At 49.2% G+C, this 19,626-nt stretch overlaps 1 protein-coding gene across 1 annotated transcript; it reads right to left on the reverse strand.

Annotated features, from left to right (window-relative positions):
• Nucleotides 1–2,343: 2,343 nt before the first annotated feature.
• Nucleotides 2,344–9,106, reverse strand: CUNH19orf85 (chromosome unknown C19orf85 homolog). The gene is made up of 2 exons (XM_059252572.1): nt 8,934–9,106; nt 2,344–2,857 (listed from the first exon to the last, which is right to left on the reverse strand). Exons 1-2 carry the CDS (start codon nt 9,104–9,106, stop codon nt 2,344–2,346), a joined length of 687 nt encoding a protein of 228 aa, XP_059108555.1.
• Between the last annotated feature and the right edge of the window lie 10,520 nt (nt 9,107–19,626).

A 19,626-nucleotide genomic window follows, 5' to 3' on the forward strand; every position in this document is an offset into this window, starting at 1 on the left:
GAAGGTCTTTGAAATGAGTTTGCCTTTTTATACCTGGCAACACTCTCAGCAGGTGAAATAAGGGTTACAGGAACACCAGCGCTGTGATACTGGACTGTCCTTCTGATACCTGAGATGGTTCCTAAGTGATTAACAGGGGAGTAGCATATACAGCGTGGACACACTAGACAAAGAATTTGTCTTCTAACAATGAGGAGTGGATGCATAAGATTTTGTCAGCCTACCCAGGATGGCAGGCAGATTAAAATGAGGAATTTTCTGTGTGATATCTGAAGACCAAGAGTGACTGAACTAAACTCGAAACAGAGACCTCAGATTCATGGAGGAAGGGGGGGGGGCGGGAGGAAATCACTAGATTCCCTGGGACGTCTCAGACTCTACAGTCCCATGAACTAACTCTTCACAACCTCTAGCGAGAGGTAGCTGTGTCAGTGTGTCTGTCCCTGGACGATCAGTCCACTGACTGAAGGGTAGATACTTGATCCTGCTCATCCTGTTTCCGTTTCTCTGGAGAACCCTGACTTAGGGAAGACACCCAGCTGGGTTCACAGGTCACTGGTCAAGCCCCTTAGGACTGAGTCTGTAGGTTGTAGATATTGCTGGCCTTGAAAACCGAGGACCACCATGGATGCCATGGACGTGTGACACCCACAGAGAGTGTTCTCACGGAAGCAGCAACTCGCCCCCACCCCGTATCGCTGTGTCCCAGGGCCCTCAGTGCTCCTCCTGAGCGGGGCATTTTCTCATTTGTTTGTGGACACCTCGCTCCCAGCTCCTCCAGGGACAATCTTGCCTGCGGCTGCATCCTCAGACTCTACACATATGTGTTCAGCACGTTTTTTTTTTTGTTTGTTTGTTTTTGGTTTTGGTTTTTTTGTTGTTGTTGAATAACTGAATTGACCATCGTCCCCACCTCTGCACACCGTTGGGGGACTCAAGACAGGTGAGGGGAGACTGCTGAATGCCTGCCTGTCCGCCGATGTCAGTGTGCAGGTCCTCAGACCATAAAGCCAGCACCCAGCCTGAGCGATTCAGAGACACTGGCGCCCCCTCGTGGATCATCCCTGAGCCACAAGCTAATGCGCTGGGGTCGTGCCTGGCTTGGTAGAGCGGGCGGATGCTGTGGCTCTGGGCTCCTGGGAGCCCAGGATGAAAGTCAGCTTCTGGGGCTGGGCTGGCCAGAGTACGCTGCCCTAGCCCAGCAGTGGCTCCCCCTGTCCAGCTTTGAGTCTGAGCCTGGATTCCAACTCTCCAGACGTCTGGACTCCATTCCCTGCAGGTGCTCGGGGAGGAATCCCAGGCTTCCCTTTGGGGGCCCGGGAGCTGGAGGACAGGACAGCAGCCCCACCCCACCCCAGGCCATCCCCCAAACCCAAGAATGAATGTCCAGGACAAAGAGACACATGTCTGTACACACAGAAAGGCAGGGCTTGCCCTGACCAGGACAGAAAGACTGGATCGTATCTGTGAGGGACATTAAGACCCTCAGAGATGAGAGGGACGCCTGGCAGCACAGGCCTGCAATCCCAGCACTGTCTTAAAAACAAACAAACAAAACCAAAATCAAAACCAAGTCCAAATTCTCCCCAACTCATGATGGGCCTCACCTCCCTCTGCATACTCAGGAGCCTCCAGCCACACTCGCCTTCCTAGCTCCCCCAGAGTCCTGCCTCAGGGCCTTTGCTGTGCCGTTCCTGGTCCTGGACCCCATGCCTTCCTACAGCCTGATTCTGCTCAGCATCCCAGACCTTCCCTGATCGTTCCATGCCCAGTAGCCACTCAGTTAACAGCACACTTTATTTATATCACACTTGTTCCGATCAGAAATTGGGACTTCATCTTGCTGCCAAAGCTCTCTGAGGGTTCCATGTTTTCACACACACACACACACACACACACACACACACACACACACACCCTGCTTGAGCTCCGAGAGTTGGGGATCTTGCCTACTCTGTTTCAGCGTACTAACAGCAAGTCCTGGGCCTGGCCCATAGCGGTGTTCAGTGGAATTGGGGGACTATTGAGAGAGCGCAGACACCAGGCAGAGAAGAGTGGGGTGGGGGAGGGGAGCAGTCTGTGCTGGGAAGGGAGAAAGGAAAATTCATGGGCAGGGAGTGCAAGGGGTCCCCAAAGTTGGCAGAGGTGGCGGCCCTGGGTCTGGGAGCAGAGCTCTGGGCTGTGGTACACCGTGGTAGTCTAGGGGTTTATTCTACAGGGTTACAGGTTCTGGGGATGCAGCCCAGGGCCTCTTGTGTGTCAGGCAAGCGCTCTACCAGCTGAGCTGTATATATCCTCAGGTCTGTCAAGGGGAGAGGGTTTGGACTGTGTTGTGAATAGGTTTCAAAGGATTCCCCAGCCATCCCGGATTCCCTGAGGACCCCAGGCACAAGGTGCCTCCCAGCTATCCACCCAACCCCAGCCTAGAGCGGCAGGCCCTGTGCTTCCCCCGTGGGCATTCTGGGGAGGGGACAGAGGATTGGAGAACCTTGGAGCCTGCGTTGGGGTTGGCTGTCTCTGGTCTCCGGGGCCTGGGGCATGAGAAATGAAACCAGATGGCTCCCGGGAGATACCGGCAGCCAGCGTCTGACAGAAACGGTCAGGAGCCACCAAGGGACACACAGGAGTGAGCAGAATGTCATCAAAGAGGTCGAGGGTTGAGGTGTCCAGGGCAGCTAGGCTCAGGCTGGGGCCGTCGTGGGGCATTTCCATGGGGGCCTCAGCACAGGCCACTCCCAAGAAGGGGGATGGAGGTGGTGGAGGTGGCCTTCTGGGCGGTGGTCTCTGGGGAGGTGCTTTTTGAGACAGGATGGAGAGGGCTAGGTGCTGGGTGGCAGCTTCAATCTTGGCAAACTGCCTGGAAAGAGAGAGAGAAAGAGAATCTCAGCTTTGCCTGCAAAAGACCTCTCTTCTAATTATTCCCCGCTTCACCCAGAGATACATGTCCTTTCTTTTCAACCCCATTTTTCCCCCTCCCTGCTCATTTCCTGGACCCTGCCTTCATTTTCTTCAGTCTGGCAAGTCAATATGTCTTCCCAGGGAAGTTCTGATTGCTGCAGGGTTGTGCACCGCACATCTTGACAGTGAAGATTTATTACAACCCTATTCCAATACATAAAAATGAACCGTCTCCGGGGAAGAGCGCCTTTCCGATCAATAATCCAAAGGGAGCCGCGGGCCAGCGTGCGGCCATGCCGATGAGTGCATCCCACTGTTCTGCCCGCTCCCTTGCGTCTCTTGCCAGAAGCTGAAACACTGATCTCGCCTGGCTTCTCACTTCCACCCCCTCAGCAGTCACACGGATGTGTTTCATAAACAACGGGCTGAACTGTGTCCCCCAAATTCTTTTCTAAAAAATAAATTTTGGTTATTATTTGAAATAGCTCTTTTTTTGCGTTTATTTATTTTGTGTGTGTGTGTTCCCTCTACCTCCTTTCTGCCCCTCTCTCCACACCACACATGAAGGTCAGAGGACAGCTTTATGTGGATTTCTGGTTGGTTTGTTTGTTTTTTTAATTTTTTTTGTCTGTTAGTTTTTAAGACAGGGTCTCTCTATGTGGCCTTGGCTGGCTTGGAACTTGCTCTATAGACCAGGCTGACCTCGAACTTACAGAGACCCACCTGCCTCTGCCTCCCGAGTGCTGGGATTAGAGGCGTGCGCCACCACCGCCCGGCAGGATTTCTGGTTTTTAAAAAGTTTTTTTCTTAGTGTATCTGGTTGCCTGTAGAGGCCAGAGGCTTGTGTGCTGAGAACTGAACTCTGGCCCTCTGGAAGAGCAGCGGGGTATTTTTAATAACTGAGCCCTCTCTTCAGCCCTGCTCCTGATACCTGTCCCAGTAAGTCAGGCTTGGCGGCAAGGGCCCTCGCAAGCTGAGCCCTGTAGCTGGCCCACAGCGGTTGATCTGCATACGTTTGTATTTCTGTGGGAGTGAGTGTGGGTCGAGACGGGGAAACGAGAAAAGGAGCCTGAGAGGAGACAGGAGGCTGTAAGGGAGGGAGATGCGGAGGTGATAGAACACCCGTGATACGGAAGGGCAAAGGCGGTAACTGCGGGCGGAGGGGTGCGGGTGGGAACAAGGCGGACGGGGTCCACACAAACAGAGTGTCTGAAAATGCGATGGGCGGGGCTGGAGAGATGGCCCAGTGGTTAGCAGCCCAGGCTGCTCTGGTAGAGGACCTGGGTTCCATTCCCAGCACAACCATTACATGGAGGTTTACAGTCATCTGTAACTCCAGTGCCAAGGGAGCTGGTGCCCTCTTCTGCCCCCCCCCCCCCCCGGCACTACATGGTGTGTGGTGCACAGACGCAGAAGCAGGCAAAACACATAAAATAATAAAATAAACAAATGTTTAAAAAAAGTAAGAGAAGCCCACAAGGAAACTAGTTACTTTGTATACTAATTTTAAAAATTGAAACTTTCAAAGAGAGGGGAAAAGCCACACCCGAGAGAGAGTCTACACACAGGGCTGGTTGATTGCGTCACACTTCCTGCCTGCGGGGCGTTAGAATGCTGCGGACTCAGGCAGATCCTGCCAGGCTAGCTTTAGTTCCCCTAACATCCGTTCATAGCAGGTGCAGCGCACACACCTGTGGTCCCAGCACCGGGACGATGGAGGCGGGAGGATCAAGCATCCAATGTCATCCTCGACCACATATTGAATTTGGAGGCAGCCTGGGCTATATGAGATCCCACGTCAACAAAGTAAAAATTCCAGAGACAGAAAGGAGAGCGAGGGAGGGAGAGAGGGAGAGACACACACAGAGAATATTAAATAATAATCCAGAATCAGCCGGGCGCGGTACTACACATACGTAATCTCAATTCTCTTGGAGGCTGGAGCAGGAGGACTGGTGGGTGTTTGAGATCAATCTGGCTCACATAATGAGAACCAGGGCATAGAAATTCTCTATCTCAAAATAACAGCAACAACAACAATAACAGCGCATGCGCACACACACACACACACACACACACACACACACACACACACAGATTCGAGGAATAATTACTCCCCCAGGGTTGGGAATGTAGCTCAATTAGCAGAGTGCTTGCCTAGCATGCACAAATCCCTGGGTCAAGCTGGGCGGCAGTGGCACACGCCTTTAATCCCAGCACTCGGGAGGCAGAGCCAGGTGGATCTCTGTGAGTTGGAGGCCAGCCTGGGGTACAGAGTGAGTTCCAGGAAAAGTGCAAAGCTACGCAGAGAAACACTGTCTCAAAAACCAAAAACAAACAAAACAATCTCTGGGTCAGATCCCCAGCACCAAGTAGACTGGGTGTGGTGGTGCACACCTGAATCCCAGCACTTGGTCAGTGGAGGCAGGAGGATCAGAAGTGTACTCATTGTGAAGGAGTGCTCACTCATGAGTTAAGAGTCAAGTGCTCGGTAGAGCATGTGGTCCATTTAAGTGTCATGCAATTGTAACTGTCATCACCTACCATCATCTTCATTATAGCCACCATTATTATCACCACCATCGTCACCAACATTACCATCACCGTCATCACAACCATCACCATCACCACCATCGTGATTATCATCACCATCACCATCGTCACCAAAATCACCACCATCATGATCATCATCACCATCGTCACCAAAATCACCACCACTGCCATTACAACCATCACCATCATCATCTTCCCGTCTTTTCCGTCACCACCCTCAATATCACCACCATCCCCGCTACCCTCAGCCCCAGTGCCTGAGCACACCCCTCCTCTCACCTTCCCCAAGGCTTTGCTCAAGTCCGCTCTCCCGGTGAGGCTCCCTTGGCCTCCTCCTTTAAAACAACCACACTCCCTCCCATCCCGTTTCTTCCTCCTTCTAACGTAGTCTAATGTTTAAAGTCCAGGTAAACACGGACATAACATAAACGTCACTGTTTCGTTTGCTCGGAGACGGGGTCTTGTGCGAGGCCCAGGCTGGACTCAAAATCCCTGTGCAGCAGATGACCTGGAATTCCTGATCCCCTGCCTCCCTGAGCTGGTGTGTGTACGCCTGTGAGGTTGAGTCGGGAGGAGGCCGAGGGTCAGGAATTCAGGCCATCCTTTGCTGTGTAACTGAGTTTGAGGCCAGCCCAGGACACACAAGACCCTTTGCCACCCTCCCCTCAAAGTGGCCAGTTAATTCTCTGGTGTTGAGGTGTGTAGGATAGTCAATATCTTTTTACTTCTGAGCTCCCGGTCCTCCTGCCTCCACCTCCTGGGTGCCGTGACTACCACGCCTGGTTTTATGCTGTGATGAGGCCGGAACCTGAACTCCATTCTGCTAAGCAAGCACGGTGCAAGGTTGGCACGGAATGGTTTTAGCTTTCTATCATTGCAACTTGAAGTCTAATACTGGATACGTTATTAACAAACATGGTTATGTTAAACATTGTTCCAACCCACACGTCTCACTCTATGTTATTTTGCTAATTGACTATTTATAGTTTTTGTACTATGGAAATGACACCATCCAAAAAGTAAATCTGATTTTTTTTTTTTTAATATGAGTACAAAATAAAGCAACAAAGACAACCTGACAACCTGAAGCATCAACAAGGTGTTTGGTCCAGGAACTGCTAAGGAATAAACAGGACTATGGTGGCTCAAGACAACCAGTTTGCCGGGTGTGTGCTGGTACACACCTTCACACTCACCTTTAATCCCAGCACTCGGAGGCAGAGACAGGTGCAGCTCTGTGAGTTCAAGGCCAGCCTGGTCTACAGAGTGAGTTCCAAGACAGTCAGGGCTACTTAGAGAAACCCTGTCTAAAAAAAATGCAGGGGGCCTGAGAGATGGCTCAGAGGTTGAGAGCCCTGGCTGCCTGTCCTGAGTTCAATTCCCAGCAACCACATGGCGGCTCACAACCATCTATAGTGAGATCTGATGCCCTCTTCTGACCTGCAGGCATACATGCAGGCAGAACATTGTATATGTAATAAATAAATAAAATCTTAAAAAAAAAAAAAAGGAAGTTAAGAGTCTATTAGTAAGGCTGTAAGAAAGGAGGGTCTCACCGTAAATTGCACAAGAAATAAAGCTATCCACCTGACCTAGGAGACAGTGTTGTTTTGTTTGGCCTTGGATGCTTAAGTCTGTTCTTAGAGAATACAGTGGTATCTCTGATAAGATACTTCCATCCCTCTGGGGATGGTCCTGGCCAGATGCTGCTAATGACAGTAATTACAGGGAGGCTTGAACTGGGGTTCTGGATGTGCACAGCTGTCAGTGCAGAATGTTATCAAAATACTCCATTAGTAGTGGGGAAACGGTGCCCAATAAATGATGGAAAAGCTACAATAACACATAAGAAACTCATAGCAGAAAATGGCTAATAATCAAAAGCCAAATATCACCAAGGCTCCTTGAGCCTCGGCTTGACCTCTGGAAGGCCCTTGTCTTCTTCAAGGTATTAGCTTTGTCATAATCAGCTGAAATCCTACTTTATATATTTTTGTGGCTTGTAGCACACTTCCCCATCAGCCATCAGCCCCCCACTTGGGGGCCCACAGAGGCTCCTTAGTGAGACCTTCCTCAGGGTCAGAGAATCTGGCTTTGCTTTACCCAGCAGGGCTGCATAAGAAGATGATTTGGCCACAGGCGTGGTTACCAGGTGTTTGGATGAGTCTACACTTGGCTGTGCGGTGTGCTTTGACCTTGCAAGGGGGAGGTCTTTTGCCTCTCTCCTTGGCATATTATAAAAAGCCCTTTTGAATAAAGCTCTGGGCACGACTGGATATTGATCCAGGGCCCTCCCAAAGCTATCCTGTATCTCTATCTTTCTTATCGTGTGTCTGTCTGTCTGTCTCTCTCTCTTTGGTTTTTCGAGACAAAGTTTCTCTGTGTAGTTTTGGTGCCTGTCCTGGATCTCACTCTGTAGACCAGGCTGGCCTCAAACACACAGAGATCCACCTGGCTCTGCCTCCCGAGTGCTGGTCTTATCATCTCTGTCTATCTTTCTACCTAATATTTTCTCACTCCTCTCTCCTCCACCCAAGAACTCATCGAAAGGTGGGAGAAGGTTGGAGCTGGACTCCCACAAGATCTCACTGTTCAGCCTAGGATGGCCTTGAACTTCATATATAGCCCAGGCTGGCATGCAACTAGCAGCAATCCTCCTGCCTCAGCCTCTAGAGTGTTGGAGTTACAGGCATGTGCCACCACACTGGATCAGTGTTCACTGTCTTGTACAACCAATACTTGTAATTAGCTCCAGGACATTCGTCCTCTTCAAAGGGGACCTCTTACCTGTTACCACTGCCTCTCTGCCAGTGTGTGCCTGGCATCTTTGTGGGGCTTCTGTCTTCATGGGATCCGGCTGGACAGCTGAGATCCACTTTCTCTTAAATCTTCTTTCCAAGGTACACCCACACGGTGGTGCCATATCCTCTCATTTGTTTATTTATTCACTTATTTATTTAATTTATTTTTGAGGCAGAATCTTATTACCTAACCTGGCTGGCCTCCTTTTTTTGTTTATTTTTTTATTTTTATTTTTTATTTTTTGTTTTTTGAGACAGGATTTCTCTGTGTAGTATTGGTGCCTTTCCTGGCTCTCGCTCTGTAGACCAGGCTGGCCTCAAACTCACAGAGATCCGCCTAACTCTGCCTCCTGAGTGATGGGATTAAAGGCGTGTGCCTGACCCTGGCTGGCCTCTTACATGCTACAGTAAACTGGCTGCAAACTCAGCAATCCCCCTGCCTCGGCCTCAGGAGTGTTAGGATTACAGTCTTGTCACACAAAGCCTGGCTCATATATTTATTGATTCTGGCCATTTCTTACCTTCTGCCCCCCCCCACGGGGACTTCCTTGACCTTGCTCTGTGATGGGTGTTGACTCTAGTGCACAGAAAATGCACGGTAAATACACGCTAAATGGTGCTGAATTCATCTACTGGCCTCCTGGCGTCCACCCGGTGCTTCCCCCCAGCACCCCTCCTCACCTGCAGATCTGGTTGTGTAGAAACCTCCGGTGGTTGGGCCTGCGCTTGGGGGGTCTGGTACGCCTGGGCTGCAGGGCCCGAAGCATGTGGGCCGAAGCCCCGCTCACAAAGGCGCACAGCTCTCGGGGCCCTGGCTCGGAGACCCCAGGAGCCGCAGGGAACCCAGGGTGCATGGCTGGTTGCTCTGGAGTTACAATGCAGACGAGAAATCGCCCCTCAAATCAGAGACGGGACGGGAGTATGTGGTCTCAAGGTCTGGCATTGCGGAATGAGAAGCCACCCCGTCCCACTGCGCTGACTGCAGGTCAGGGGCTGTTATAGGAACGCAAGGGCAGGGTGGGGAGGGGGCTCTCTACGCGTCTCCTACATGCCCAATTAACACATAGTTGGGCCTGGGATATAAAACAGGGGCGCGTGGGTGCGGAGGCAGAGAAAAGCTCCTGGAGATAGCCAATTAAGGGGGACAAAAGCCTCTTTAGCAAGGCCAAGGCAAGCGCAGAGTCAACCGGAGCGATTAATGTCGAGGGCTTTTAGAAGGAGACTTGGGGAGGGGATTGCTGGTGGTTGGAAGAAGGGTCCGGTCTCTGAGAAGGGTGTCAGTGCCTCCAGGTGTGAGTCAAGAGCTCCACATCAACCCATCAGCCCCAGGCTCACCCCACTCCAGGGCCTACTTCTTTGTTGGGGGTGGGGGGGGCAGAATCATTAAGGAGAAATTGATGCCTCGGGTCTCTGGGCTGCAAGAGGAGCCGTCTGCTCAGGGGCTCTGGCTGCTGAATCCTGAGAATGATGCTGTGGGTGAGCAGGGGACCAGGTTAGAGTTCGGAGGAGTGGGGAGAAGAAAACACCGATGGGGGTCTCCCCCGGGGGGTTTGGTTTAGATTTATTTTTACGCGTGTGTGTCTGTTGTGAGGGTGTGTGCATGCCAGTGCAATTTCGGGTAGAGGGTATTGGGTCCCTTGAGATGGAGTCACGGGAAGCTGTGAGCTGCCTCACGGAGGTCCCGGGGACCTGGGGTTGGCTCCTGGTGTTGAGAGAAAGAATCAGCTACTCGTGGCAGGTGTCTATATTGGGGACAGTCAGGGTCTCCATCTCTCTGGTGCCTCTAGGTATCTTAGAAGTCTTCCTGAGCTGGGCGGTGGTGGCGCACGCCTTTAATCCCAGCACTCCAGAGGCAGAGGCAGGCGGATCTCTGTGAGTTCAAGACCAGCCTGGTCTACAGAGCGAGTTCCAGGACAGCCAAGGCTACACGGAGAAACTCTGTCTCAAAAATAAATAAATAAATGAATGAGTAAATAAAATTAAAAAATAAAAATAAAAACAAAGTCTTCCTGAATTCTGTCCCTCCATGTCTCCCATCTCTAAAACGGTCCTGATTCTCACTAGCTTCCCAGCTATCAAGCTACGCCTTTCATCCTTACATTGTCCCGTAGCCCCATCCAACCAGTCCTTTCCCTGGGGTCTACACTTCCCTCCTCTCCAGTGTCTCTGATTCTGTCTCCCACGGTGCTTGTCTGTTTTGGCTCTCCTCGGGGTCTCTGGAGACTCCTTGTGTCTCTTAGGCTATTATTTTTTATTTAATTATCTATCTATTTATTTATTTTGGTTTTTTGAGAAAAGGTTTCTGTTTAGTTTTGGAGCCTGTCCTGGAACTCACTCTGTAGACCAGGCTGCCCTCGAACTCACAGAGATCCGCCTGCCTCTGCCTCCCGAGTGCTGGGATTAAAGGCGTGCAACACCATCACCCCGTTTATTTCATTTTTTGAGACAGGATCTTAATGTGGTTCTTGGCTGGCCTTGAACTTAATATGCGTCAGGTCCCAAAGAACCCCAGGACAAGTCTCACTCAGTACCTGTGGCTCTTCCCAGTACCTCTCACCCTGCCCCCTACTATAAACCTGTCCCTTCCAGGGGCTGGCTTCGCTTCCTGTCCCCCAGCTTCTGATCCCTATATAACTTTTCACTCTCTTGGTCCATACACTCTCTCTTGGATCCCACATGCTCCTCCCTCTGCCTCTCTGCGTCTCCCTCCTCTTCCTCACTCTCCTCCTCTCACGGCCCCAGTTCAGTCCGGACTATGCTCTCTCTCACATCTATAACAAAACCTTCTCCTTAACCACACCTAGGAGTGGTCATGTCTTCATTTTCATGCACTAGGTAGCTGAGGATGGTCCTGAACTTTCTGGTCTTCCTGTCTCCACCTTCCCAGGGCTGGGATTACAAGAGTACACCGCCATACTCCATTCTCTGCACGCTGTTAGCTGTGGCTGCCTTTTCATCTTGGTCAGGGTCAGTCCTCGTGCGTGCGTGCGTGCGTGCGTGTGCACGTGTGCGTGTCATCTCTGTGTGTGCACGTGTGTGTGTGTGTGTGTGTGTGTGTGTGTGTGTGTGTGTTACCATCTAGTGATGCACATACAGGTATTTTCTCTGCTGATTTAAAGAATTAAAAGCCAGGATGGAAATGTTTACCAGATCTCTTGAGGCATCCCAGCAGAAACCATCATGATACAGGGGAGGGGAAATCAAGGTCCCCCCAGGGTGTTCTTAGTTTCATTAATAAAAGAATCAAGACTTAGATGGAGGGCTGGGGAGATGGCTCAGTGGTTAAGAACACTGACTGCTCTTCCAGAGTTCCTGAGTTCAATTCCCAGCAACCACATGGTAAAAACCCCAGAGCAGGCAAGTTGTACATGTGACAGTTGCCAGGAGGAGGATGAAGAGGATGATCATGGAGGTCAGCCACTGGACTGCAGGTAGCCATACAGCAAGGACGAAACTTTAGAGAAAGACCAAGGAAGCCCAAAGCCAGAGCTAGGGAGTTTGAGAGCACACTCAAGCTCTGAATCTGATGGAAAAAGAAGAAAAATATAGTTAGTTACGCTTTTCTAAGGAAAGATACACAGACCGGCTGAACCTCACGGTGGCTCCTAGGACCGCAGCAGTGGGCGAGAATTCTGGGAAGGAAGAACATATTATCTTAAGGTGAACCTGCCTTCCTAGACCTTAAGGAAGGAGACAATGGCTTGTCTCCGCCTCCAGATACAGTCGGTTCTTTGCAAATCTTCGTGGGTGGGGAAGGCTGGGATTCCTCAGTAAGGAGTTGCTGGATGTGTACTCTCAGGTCTCTGGAGAGTAGAATGAAAGGCTCAGACTCCAAGGGCCAGCCAGGGGTCACCGCTGCTGTAGCTAGGACGGCACTCTTGCTAGCCCAGCTCCAGAAGCTGACTTGGATTTCTCGATCCTAGGAGCCAAGAGAAACATCCACCCGCCTTCTCATCGGGCCTGAGCACACACAGAGTGACGCTTGAGGATGTTCCACCAGGGGGCGCTAATGTCCACGCTGATGTTGGGAGGCCCGGCTCAAGGCTCCAGGTCCCCTTTTCCTCCTGTCCCAGTTTGTATGAGAATCTCCTAGGGTGGGGACCAGCTTCATAGAGTGTTTGTTGAAGTCCTGTACATTCACTAGGCCCTCTTTTCGCTGTCCGAAGCCCTCACTGTAAGTATGGCAGCTGGGATGGGAAGGTAACCTGGCGGTCAGGAGCCAAGGAATACCACAAAGCCAACCACGCAACAAATGTCCCTGAAGAGATTTATTGGGGGGTTGGGATTTAGCGCAGTGGTAGCGCGCTTGCCTAGCAAGTGCAAGGCCCTGGGTTCGATCCTCAGCTCTGGAAAAAAAAAAAAAAAAAAAAAAAGAGAGAGAGATTTATTGGGAAGGAAGAACCCAGGAGGATGGTGAGAAACAGCAGTAAACTGAACAGGGTACAGACCTTTATATAGGATTTCTTGGGGTAGGGGTGTGGAGCTTTCCAGGGTGGCTTGGGATTGGTGGATTTTTGTGGTCTGAATCTGGGGCAAGCTCAGGGATTGGTGGTGATATTTCAAACCCTGGTCCTGGGGTCAAGTCAGGGCCAGGGTGTTTTTCTTTGGCCCTTTTCACCCTATGCTCACAATGGTGTAGGGGAGTGAATTCAGGAATTCCACACTCAATAAAGACTTCAGGATGCAGTGGCCAGCAAGACAAGCATGGTCTGCCCCTGTCTCTCAGGATCTGAGAGGGAGGCATCCACAAACAAGCAAAAAAAAAAAAAAAAAAAAAAAAAAAAAAAAAGCCAGCTCAGGAGGAGCCCCAAGGGCCCCTCCAAATCAGACAGTGACAAGAAAATGGTGTGTGTGTGCGCGCACACACACACACTGCTTCCATGAGGATGCCCTCCACGAGGGTGTGACCGGTCCTCACTCTGTTGCACAGGGCTGAGGTCTCACTGAGCTTCCAGTACTCTTACAGAGTCACAAGGGAGAGTTAATTCCTTGTATCTGTGGGACCCATGGTCTTCACAGTCAGCAGGGCCTCTGACTTGTAGACCCAATCTTAAGGGGGCCTTGACTGATGACATATGATCCAAGACGGGGCATCCTTCCTACATTAAGGTTCCTCAGAGGGCTGGAGAGATGGCTCAGTGGTTAAGAGCACTGGCCGCTCTTCTAGAGGTCCTGATCCCGGCAACCACGTGGTGGCTCCCAACCATCTACAGTGGGATCTGATGCCCTCTTCTGGCACAAAGGTGTAGATGCAGATAGAGCTTATATATATGACAAATCCTTAAAAAAAAAAAAAAAAAGTTCCCCAAGAGAAATAGCATCAAGTATGTAATCCTTCCATTGATCTAAACATAGTTATCTTTCTCCAGGAAGAGATTTTAAAAGAAATAGTTCATGAGATCATGGAATGAAATGGAAAACCAGTGGAATTCAGCTCCATTCCCTCACCCACCACATAATGTGTGGTCTTCCTTTCCAGCTTTAGTTACACACAATCACTCTTGTTCTTCAAATATCACACAGAAATTTCCAGAAATAAACCATTCATTTTAATCTGAGTGCCATCCTGAGTAGTCTGACAAAATCTTGTGCATCCACTCCTCATTGTTAGAAGACAAATTCTTTGTCTAGTGTGTCCACGCTGTATATGCTACTCCCCAGTTAATCACTTAGGAACCATCTCAGGTATCAGAAGGACAGTCCAGTATCACAGCGCTGGTGTTCCTGTAACCCTTATTTCACCTGCTGAGAGTTTTGCCAGGTATAAAAAGGCAAACTCATTTCAAAGACCTTCCTCTGAGAAAACAGCGCATCTGTCTCTTCAGGGACACCTCCAACACCCTGGTGTCTCCACTACAACCTAGGTTCTCCTTCACAGCTTCAAGGGTTGCCCATTCAAGGCCTCCATGGAGGAAATCTGTCCCTGCCACACACTGCCTGGTCTTCCAGGCTCTTCTCTGGCACCTGGTGCAAGCCTGCATGATGCTATAAAGCTGCATGGGTGCTCTTTCCATGGTTTAGGGAACTGTTTCCCCAGGTTTAGTCGTGTGGGCAGTCAGAGGCCTCTGCACCTGTGGTAACAGGGCCCAGCTCCCTCACAGGGGAGCAGAACTTGGTCTCACAGGCCTGCAGAACGCAGGAGTTATGGAGGCAAGCCAGCAGAGTTGGGCTGAGTGCCACCTGAGATGGGGACAGTCAGAAACTCCTACTTCAAGACACATCTGCTGCCTACTGTGCAGAGTGGCCTGCGTCTAGTCCCAGCTTGGGGCTGGGGAGAGGCACCCCCCCTTCTCCTCACCTCACTTCATCCTCTTCTCCCACCTGCACACCCCAGTAGCCCCTGTGACACCCCACAAACCCAATCATGGTTTGGTCCACAGCCACATCCATGTTTATTCGGAGTCTGGGTCCCAGTCTGTGACACTTCTTTGCCCTTTGGTTTGCCACCTCATGGGGGGAAGCTGAGCAGAGTCCCTCATCCACCTCTCCTCAGTCAACCCCATGTCCCACACCCCTTCCAGCACTCAGAGTTCATTAGCATTTCCAGGACCAGTTCTTTAAGCAGGAGGCATAACACCCCTCCCCTACCACAGGGCAGGCCTCCAGGTGGGATTCAGAGAGGAGGGAAAAATGATGCTCCCATCTCAAGTCAGGGTCTGGAGTTCAGCAAGAGGGGGTTCTGGCCTTGGAAGAGGCCCAGCAGCCCACTGTCTGGGACTGGCTCCTTAATGATCTTCTGGATCTGTAGGTAGAGGAGGTCTGGGTCAGAAGTCAAGAACTGCCCATCTCCCTGGTCCTCCTGGCAGCCTTCCCCCAGCCAACCTCTCTCCTAGAAAGTTTTCCTGGGGGCTGGAGAGATGGCTCAGCCATTAAGAGCATTTTCTGTTCTTGCAGAGGACCTGGGCTCAGTTCCTTCTACTTACAACTCTCTGTAACTCTAGGTCCAAAGGATCCGATGCCCTGTACTGGACTCCTGGGGCACTGCTCTTCCAGAAAAAGCTGTTTTAGGAAATGTTTTCCCAGGTTTAGTCATGTGGGCAGTCAGAGGCCACTTTAGCTGTGGTAACAGGGGGTCCAGCTCCCTCTCAGGGTAGCAGAACTTGGTTTCAGAGGCCTGCAGAACGCAGGAGTTATTGGGTCATGGGGGCTTGCACTAAGGTGGGAGAGAAGAGCCTGGAAGACTAGGCAACGTGTCTCAAGGAAGACCTTGAGTAAACAATGCATGAGGTGAAGTGTAAGTTGTGCTGGAAACCTGAGGATGTTGAAGACACCAAGAATGTACAACATTTGGTAAGGACAGTGGCATGGAGAGGAACAAGCCTAGACTGAGGCCGTGTATGCTGCACCAACGCCCACGTGGAATCACGTGCCCCATGCTGCCAGTGGAGAACAGGATCTAAGGGTCGCCCTGTTGGGTTTGGGTTTTGCTTTGGTCCAATCTTTTCTTTTTTTTTTTTTCCCCTCAACCTTTCCACTTCTCCATTTTTGGAACGGGAGTGTTTACTCTGTCTTTGTAGATCAGAATCCTGGAACTTTCATTTTGACTTTACAGGGGCTCACAGCTAAGGGACTGCCTCGAATCTTGGAAGAGACTTTGAACTTAAAAATAGATTTATTTAGTTTTGTTTTTTGTGTATGGGTGTTTTGCCTGCAGTTATGGCTGTGTCTACATGCCTGGTGTCTCTGGAGGTCAGAAGAGGGCATCAGGTCCCTTGGCACTGGGATTATAGACAGTTGTGAGCCATCGTGTGGGTGCTGGGAACCAAAGCCAGATTCTCTGCAGGAGCGGCCAGTGTTCTTAAACACTGAGCCACCTCTCCAGCCCTCTTAATCTTTTTTTTTTTAATTAGCAGTCATCCAGATGGCTCAGTGAATAAAGGTACTTGTCATTAAGTCTAAAAACCTGAGTTTGGCTGAGCGGTGGTGGCACACGCATTTAATCCCAGCACTTGGGAGGCAGAGCCAGGCAGATCTCTGTGAGTTCGAGGCCAGCCTGGTCTACAGGGAGAAATCCATGACAGGCTCCCAAACTATACAGAGAAACCCTGTCTCACACAAAACAAAACAAACAACAACAACAACAAAAACCTGAGTTCAATCCCTGAGGTAAAGAAAGGCGAGAACTGACTAATAAAAGTGGTTTTCTGACTGCCATATCATGGCATATGTGTGCACACACACACTCTAAATAAGTAGAATGAAAAAAATGAACTTACACTTATCTACTTATTTTGTGTATGTGTACATGCATGTGTATGCCACACGGCATGGGCACAGGTCAGCTTGTGGGAGTCGGTTCTCTCCTTCCCCCGTTATGGATGTGACTTGAACTCAGTCATCAGACTGGGTGGCAAGCTCTGCACGGGCCAAGTCGCTCCACCGCCCCTGCATGATGTTCTTTTAGTTCAGACTGCTAATGCAGGGCCGGAGAGATGGCCTGGCAGTCAAGAGCAATTGCTTGCTGCTTTTCCAGAGGATGGGGCTTCAGTTTCTTGTGACCACACCCAGCAGCTCACGACTACCTGTCACTCAGCTGCAGGGGACCTGGCACTGTCTTTTGGCTTCCTCAGACACCGGGCACCCATGTGGTGCCCAGACATACATGTAGGCACTCTCACACACACAGAAAATAAAAATAGATTTAAAAAACAAGCAAACAGACAAATCTTAAAGAATCCGTTCCCCTTACCCCGGGACTGAGAGAGTGCTCTCTTAGCAACCTCTGGAGATGTAACTGAGAGTCAACAAAATGGCCTTGTGGCTAATGCTAAGACAATTACTCCCCCCACCAGCCTGTACCTACACTGAGTGCCTCTTAGTTCCCCCCACTCTCCCTTGGGAAGCTCATATCTACACTGGATGTGTCTTTCATCTGAGATTCATTCTTTCTTTCTTTTGTTTTTCAAGACAGGGTTTCTCTGCATAGCCCTGGCTGTCCTGGAACTTGCTCTGTAGACCAGGCTGGCCTTGAATTCATAGAGACCCTGGGATTCAAGGCGTGTGCCACCACCACCCGGCTTAAACCCTGTACTTAAACCTATATTAAAATAACTTTTTAGAAGTCACCAAATCCTTCGGCATTAAAATAAAAAAAAGAAAAGAAAAAGCATTCGGCATTAAAAAAAAAAAAAGTCACCAAATCCACCAGACGGTGGTGGCACATGCCTTTAATCCCAGCAATCGGGGAGGCAGAGGCAGAAAGAGCTCTGAGTTCAAGGCCAGCCTGGTCTACAGAGTGAATTCCAGGACAGCCAGGACTGTTTAACAGAGAAACCCTGTCTCGAAAAACAAACAAACAAACACAAGTCACCAAATCTGTTTCCTGTACTGTCTATAGTTGTGAAATTCCTTACAGACTCCAAGGCACATCTTCAGTTTGTCCTAATTCGAGGTCCCTAAAAGTCTAGGGCAGCGGTTCTCAATTTATGGGCTGCAACCCCTGAGGGGGTCACCTATCAGATATCCTGAATGTCTGATATTTACATTGCATTTCGTAACAGTAGCAAAATTACAGTCATGCAGTAGCAATGAAAAATTTTTTTGTCCTTTTTTTTTAACATAAAAACATCTTATGTACAACTGCAGGAGAAATAATACTCAGATAGCCTGCACATAAAAACAGGTTATAATTTAAAACTCCAGGGTTATTTTAAACAGTAAAATATTTTATCTGTAGAAAACAGTATAAATGATAACATTTTCCAATAAGCCCTTTAAAGCCAAATAATAGCTGAATTATACATATAAATATTGATTAGATTCTGGGATTCAGAATAAACCTTTCTTCATCTGTTCAGAGAGCTATGTTTTACTTAAGTTGTGTAAGTGAGATTCCTATTCATCTTCCCCTTCACTGTTTGATTTATGGCAGACATTTTTCTATAGGCTAATCTATAATCTAAAAAGAGTTTAGCCTCCCCTCCTGAAAGTATGGCCAGCATTTTCTTTCATCAGCTTGATATGGTACAAATTCTTATCCTAATAGTGAAATGTTTTACTAAAGCTTGCCCAGTGATTGGGTAAAACCAAATCTTATTATAAGCCACAGTCATCCTAGGGTCCTCCCTGGTAGGTAGCCTCCCTGGATCTGTGGGTTGCAGTCTGACTGTCCTTTGCTTTATATCTAGTATCCACTTATGAGTGAGTACATACCGTGTTTGTCTTTCTGAGTCTGGGTTACCTTACTCAGGATGATTTTTTCTAGTTCCATCCATTTGCCTGCAAATTTCATGCTGTCATTGTTTTTCTCTGCTGAGTAGTACTCCATTGTGTATATGTACCACATTTTCTTAATCCATTCTTCAGTTGACAGGCATCTAGGTTGTTTCCAAGTTCTGGCTATTACAAATAATGCTGCTATGAACATAGTTGAGCATGTGTCTTTGTGGTATGGCTGGGTCTTGAGGTAGATTGATCTCCAGTTTTCTAAGAAACCACCATACTGATTTCCACAGTAGTTGCACAAGTTTGCATTCCCACCAACAGTGGAGGACTGTTCCCTTTGCTCCACATCCTCTTCAACACAAGCTGTCTTCAGTGTTTTTGATCTTAGCCATTCTGATAGTTGTAAGGTTGTATCTCAGAGTCGTTTTGATTTGCATTTCTCTGATGATTAAGGATGTTGAGCATTTCTTTAAATGTCTTTCAGCCATTTGAGATTCTTCTTTTGAGAATTCTGTTTGGCTCTATAGCCCATTTTTTAATTGGATTGTTCAGTATTTTGATGTCTAGTTTCTTGAGTTCTTTATATACTTTGGAGATCAGTCCTCTGTCAGATGTGGGGTTGGTGAAGGTCTTTTCCCATTCTGTAGGCTTTTTGTCTTATTGACCGTGTCTTTTGCCCTACAAAAGCTTCTCAGTTTCAAGAGGTCCCATTTATTAATTGTTGCTCTCAGTGTCTGTGCTGCTGGTGTTTTATTTAGGAAGTGATCTCCAGTGACAATGCATTCAACACTACTTCCTACTTTCTCTTTTATCAAGTTCAGTGTAACTGGATTTATGTTGAGGTCTTTGATCCATTTGGACTTGAGTTTTGTGAATGGTGACAGATATGGATCTATTTGCAATCTTTTACATGTTGACATCCAGTTATGAAGTAGCAACGAAATAGTTTTTGATTGGGGGTCACCTCAATGTGAGGGGCGTTATTAAAGGGTTGCAGCGTTAGGAAGGTTGAGAACCCCTGGTCTAGGGGAACTCTATGCTGCTGACAATGGCAGTGTGGAGCTGTCTGTCCCCTTGCAACCGACAGGAGGACCCTGGTTATCATGGATCTTTCCAGCAAGAGCTAGGCAGAGATGGGTTAGAGATAAAGGGTCTTTTGAGTAAGCAGAGAATAGCCCGTAGAAGCCCATTGTGGTGATGCACCCCTGTA

The sequence above is a fragment of the Peromyscus eremicus genome, unplaced genomic scaffold (assembly GCF_949786415.1).
Source record: "Peromyscus eremicus unplaced genomic scaffold, PerEre_H2_v1 PerEre#2#unplaced_72, whole genome shotgun sequence".
In the NCBI taxonomy this organism is placed as follows: Eukaryota; Metazoa; Chordata; class Mammalia; order Rodentia; family Cricetidae; genus Peromyscus; species Peromyscus eremicus.

Excerpts from the sequence above, each read along its gene's own strand:
- CUNH19orf85 (XM_059252572.1), bottom strand. The coding sequence starts at position 9,106 with ATGCACCCTGGGTTCCCTGCGGCTCCTGGGGTCTCCGAGCCAGGGCCC. Across the intron at positions 2,858-8,933 it reads CTACACAACCAGATCTGCAG|GCAGTTTGCCAAGATTGAAG; the intron begins GTGAGGAGGGGT and ends CTCTCTTTCCAG.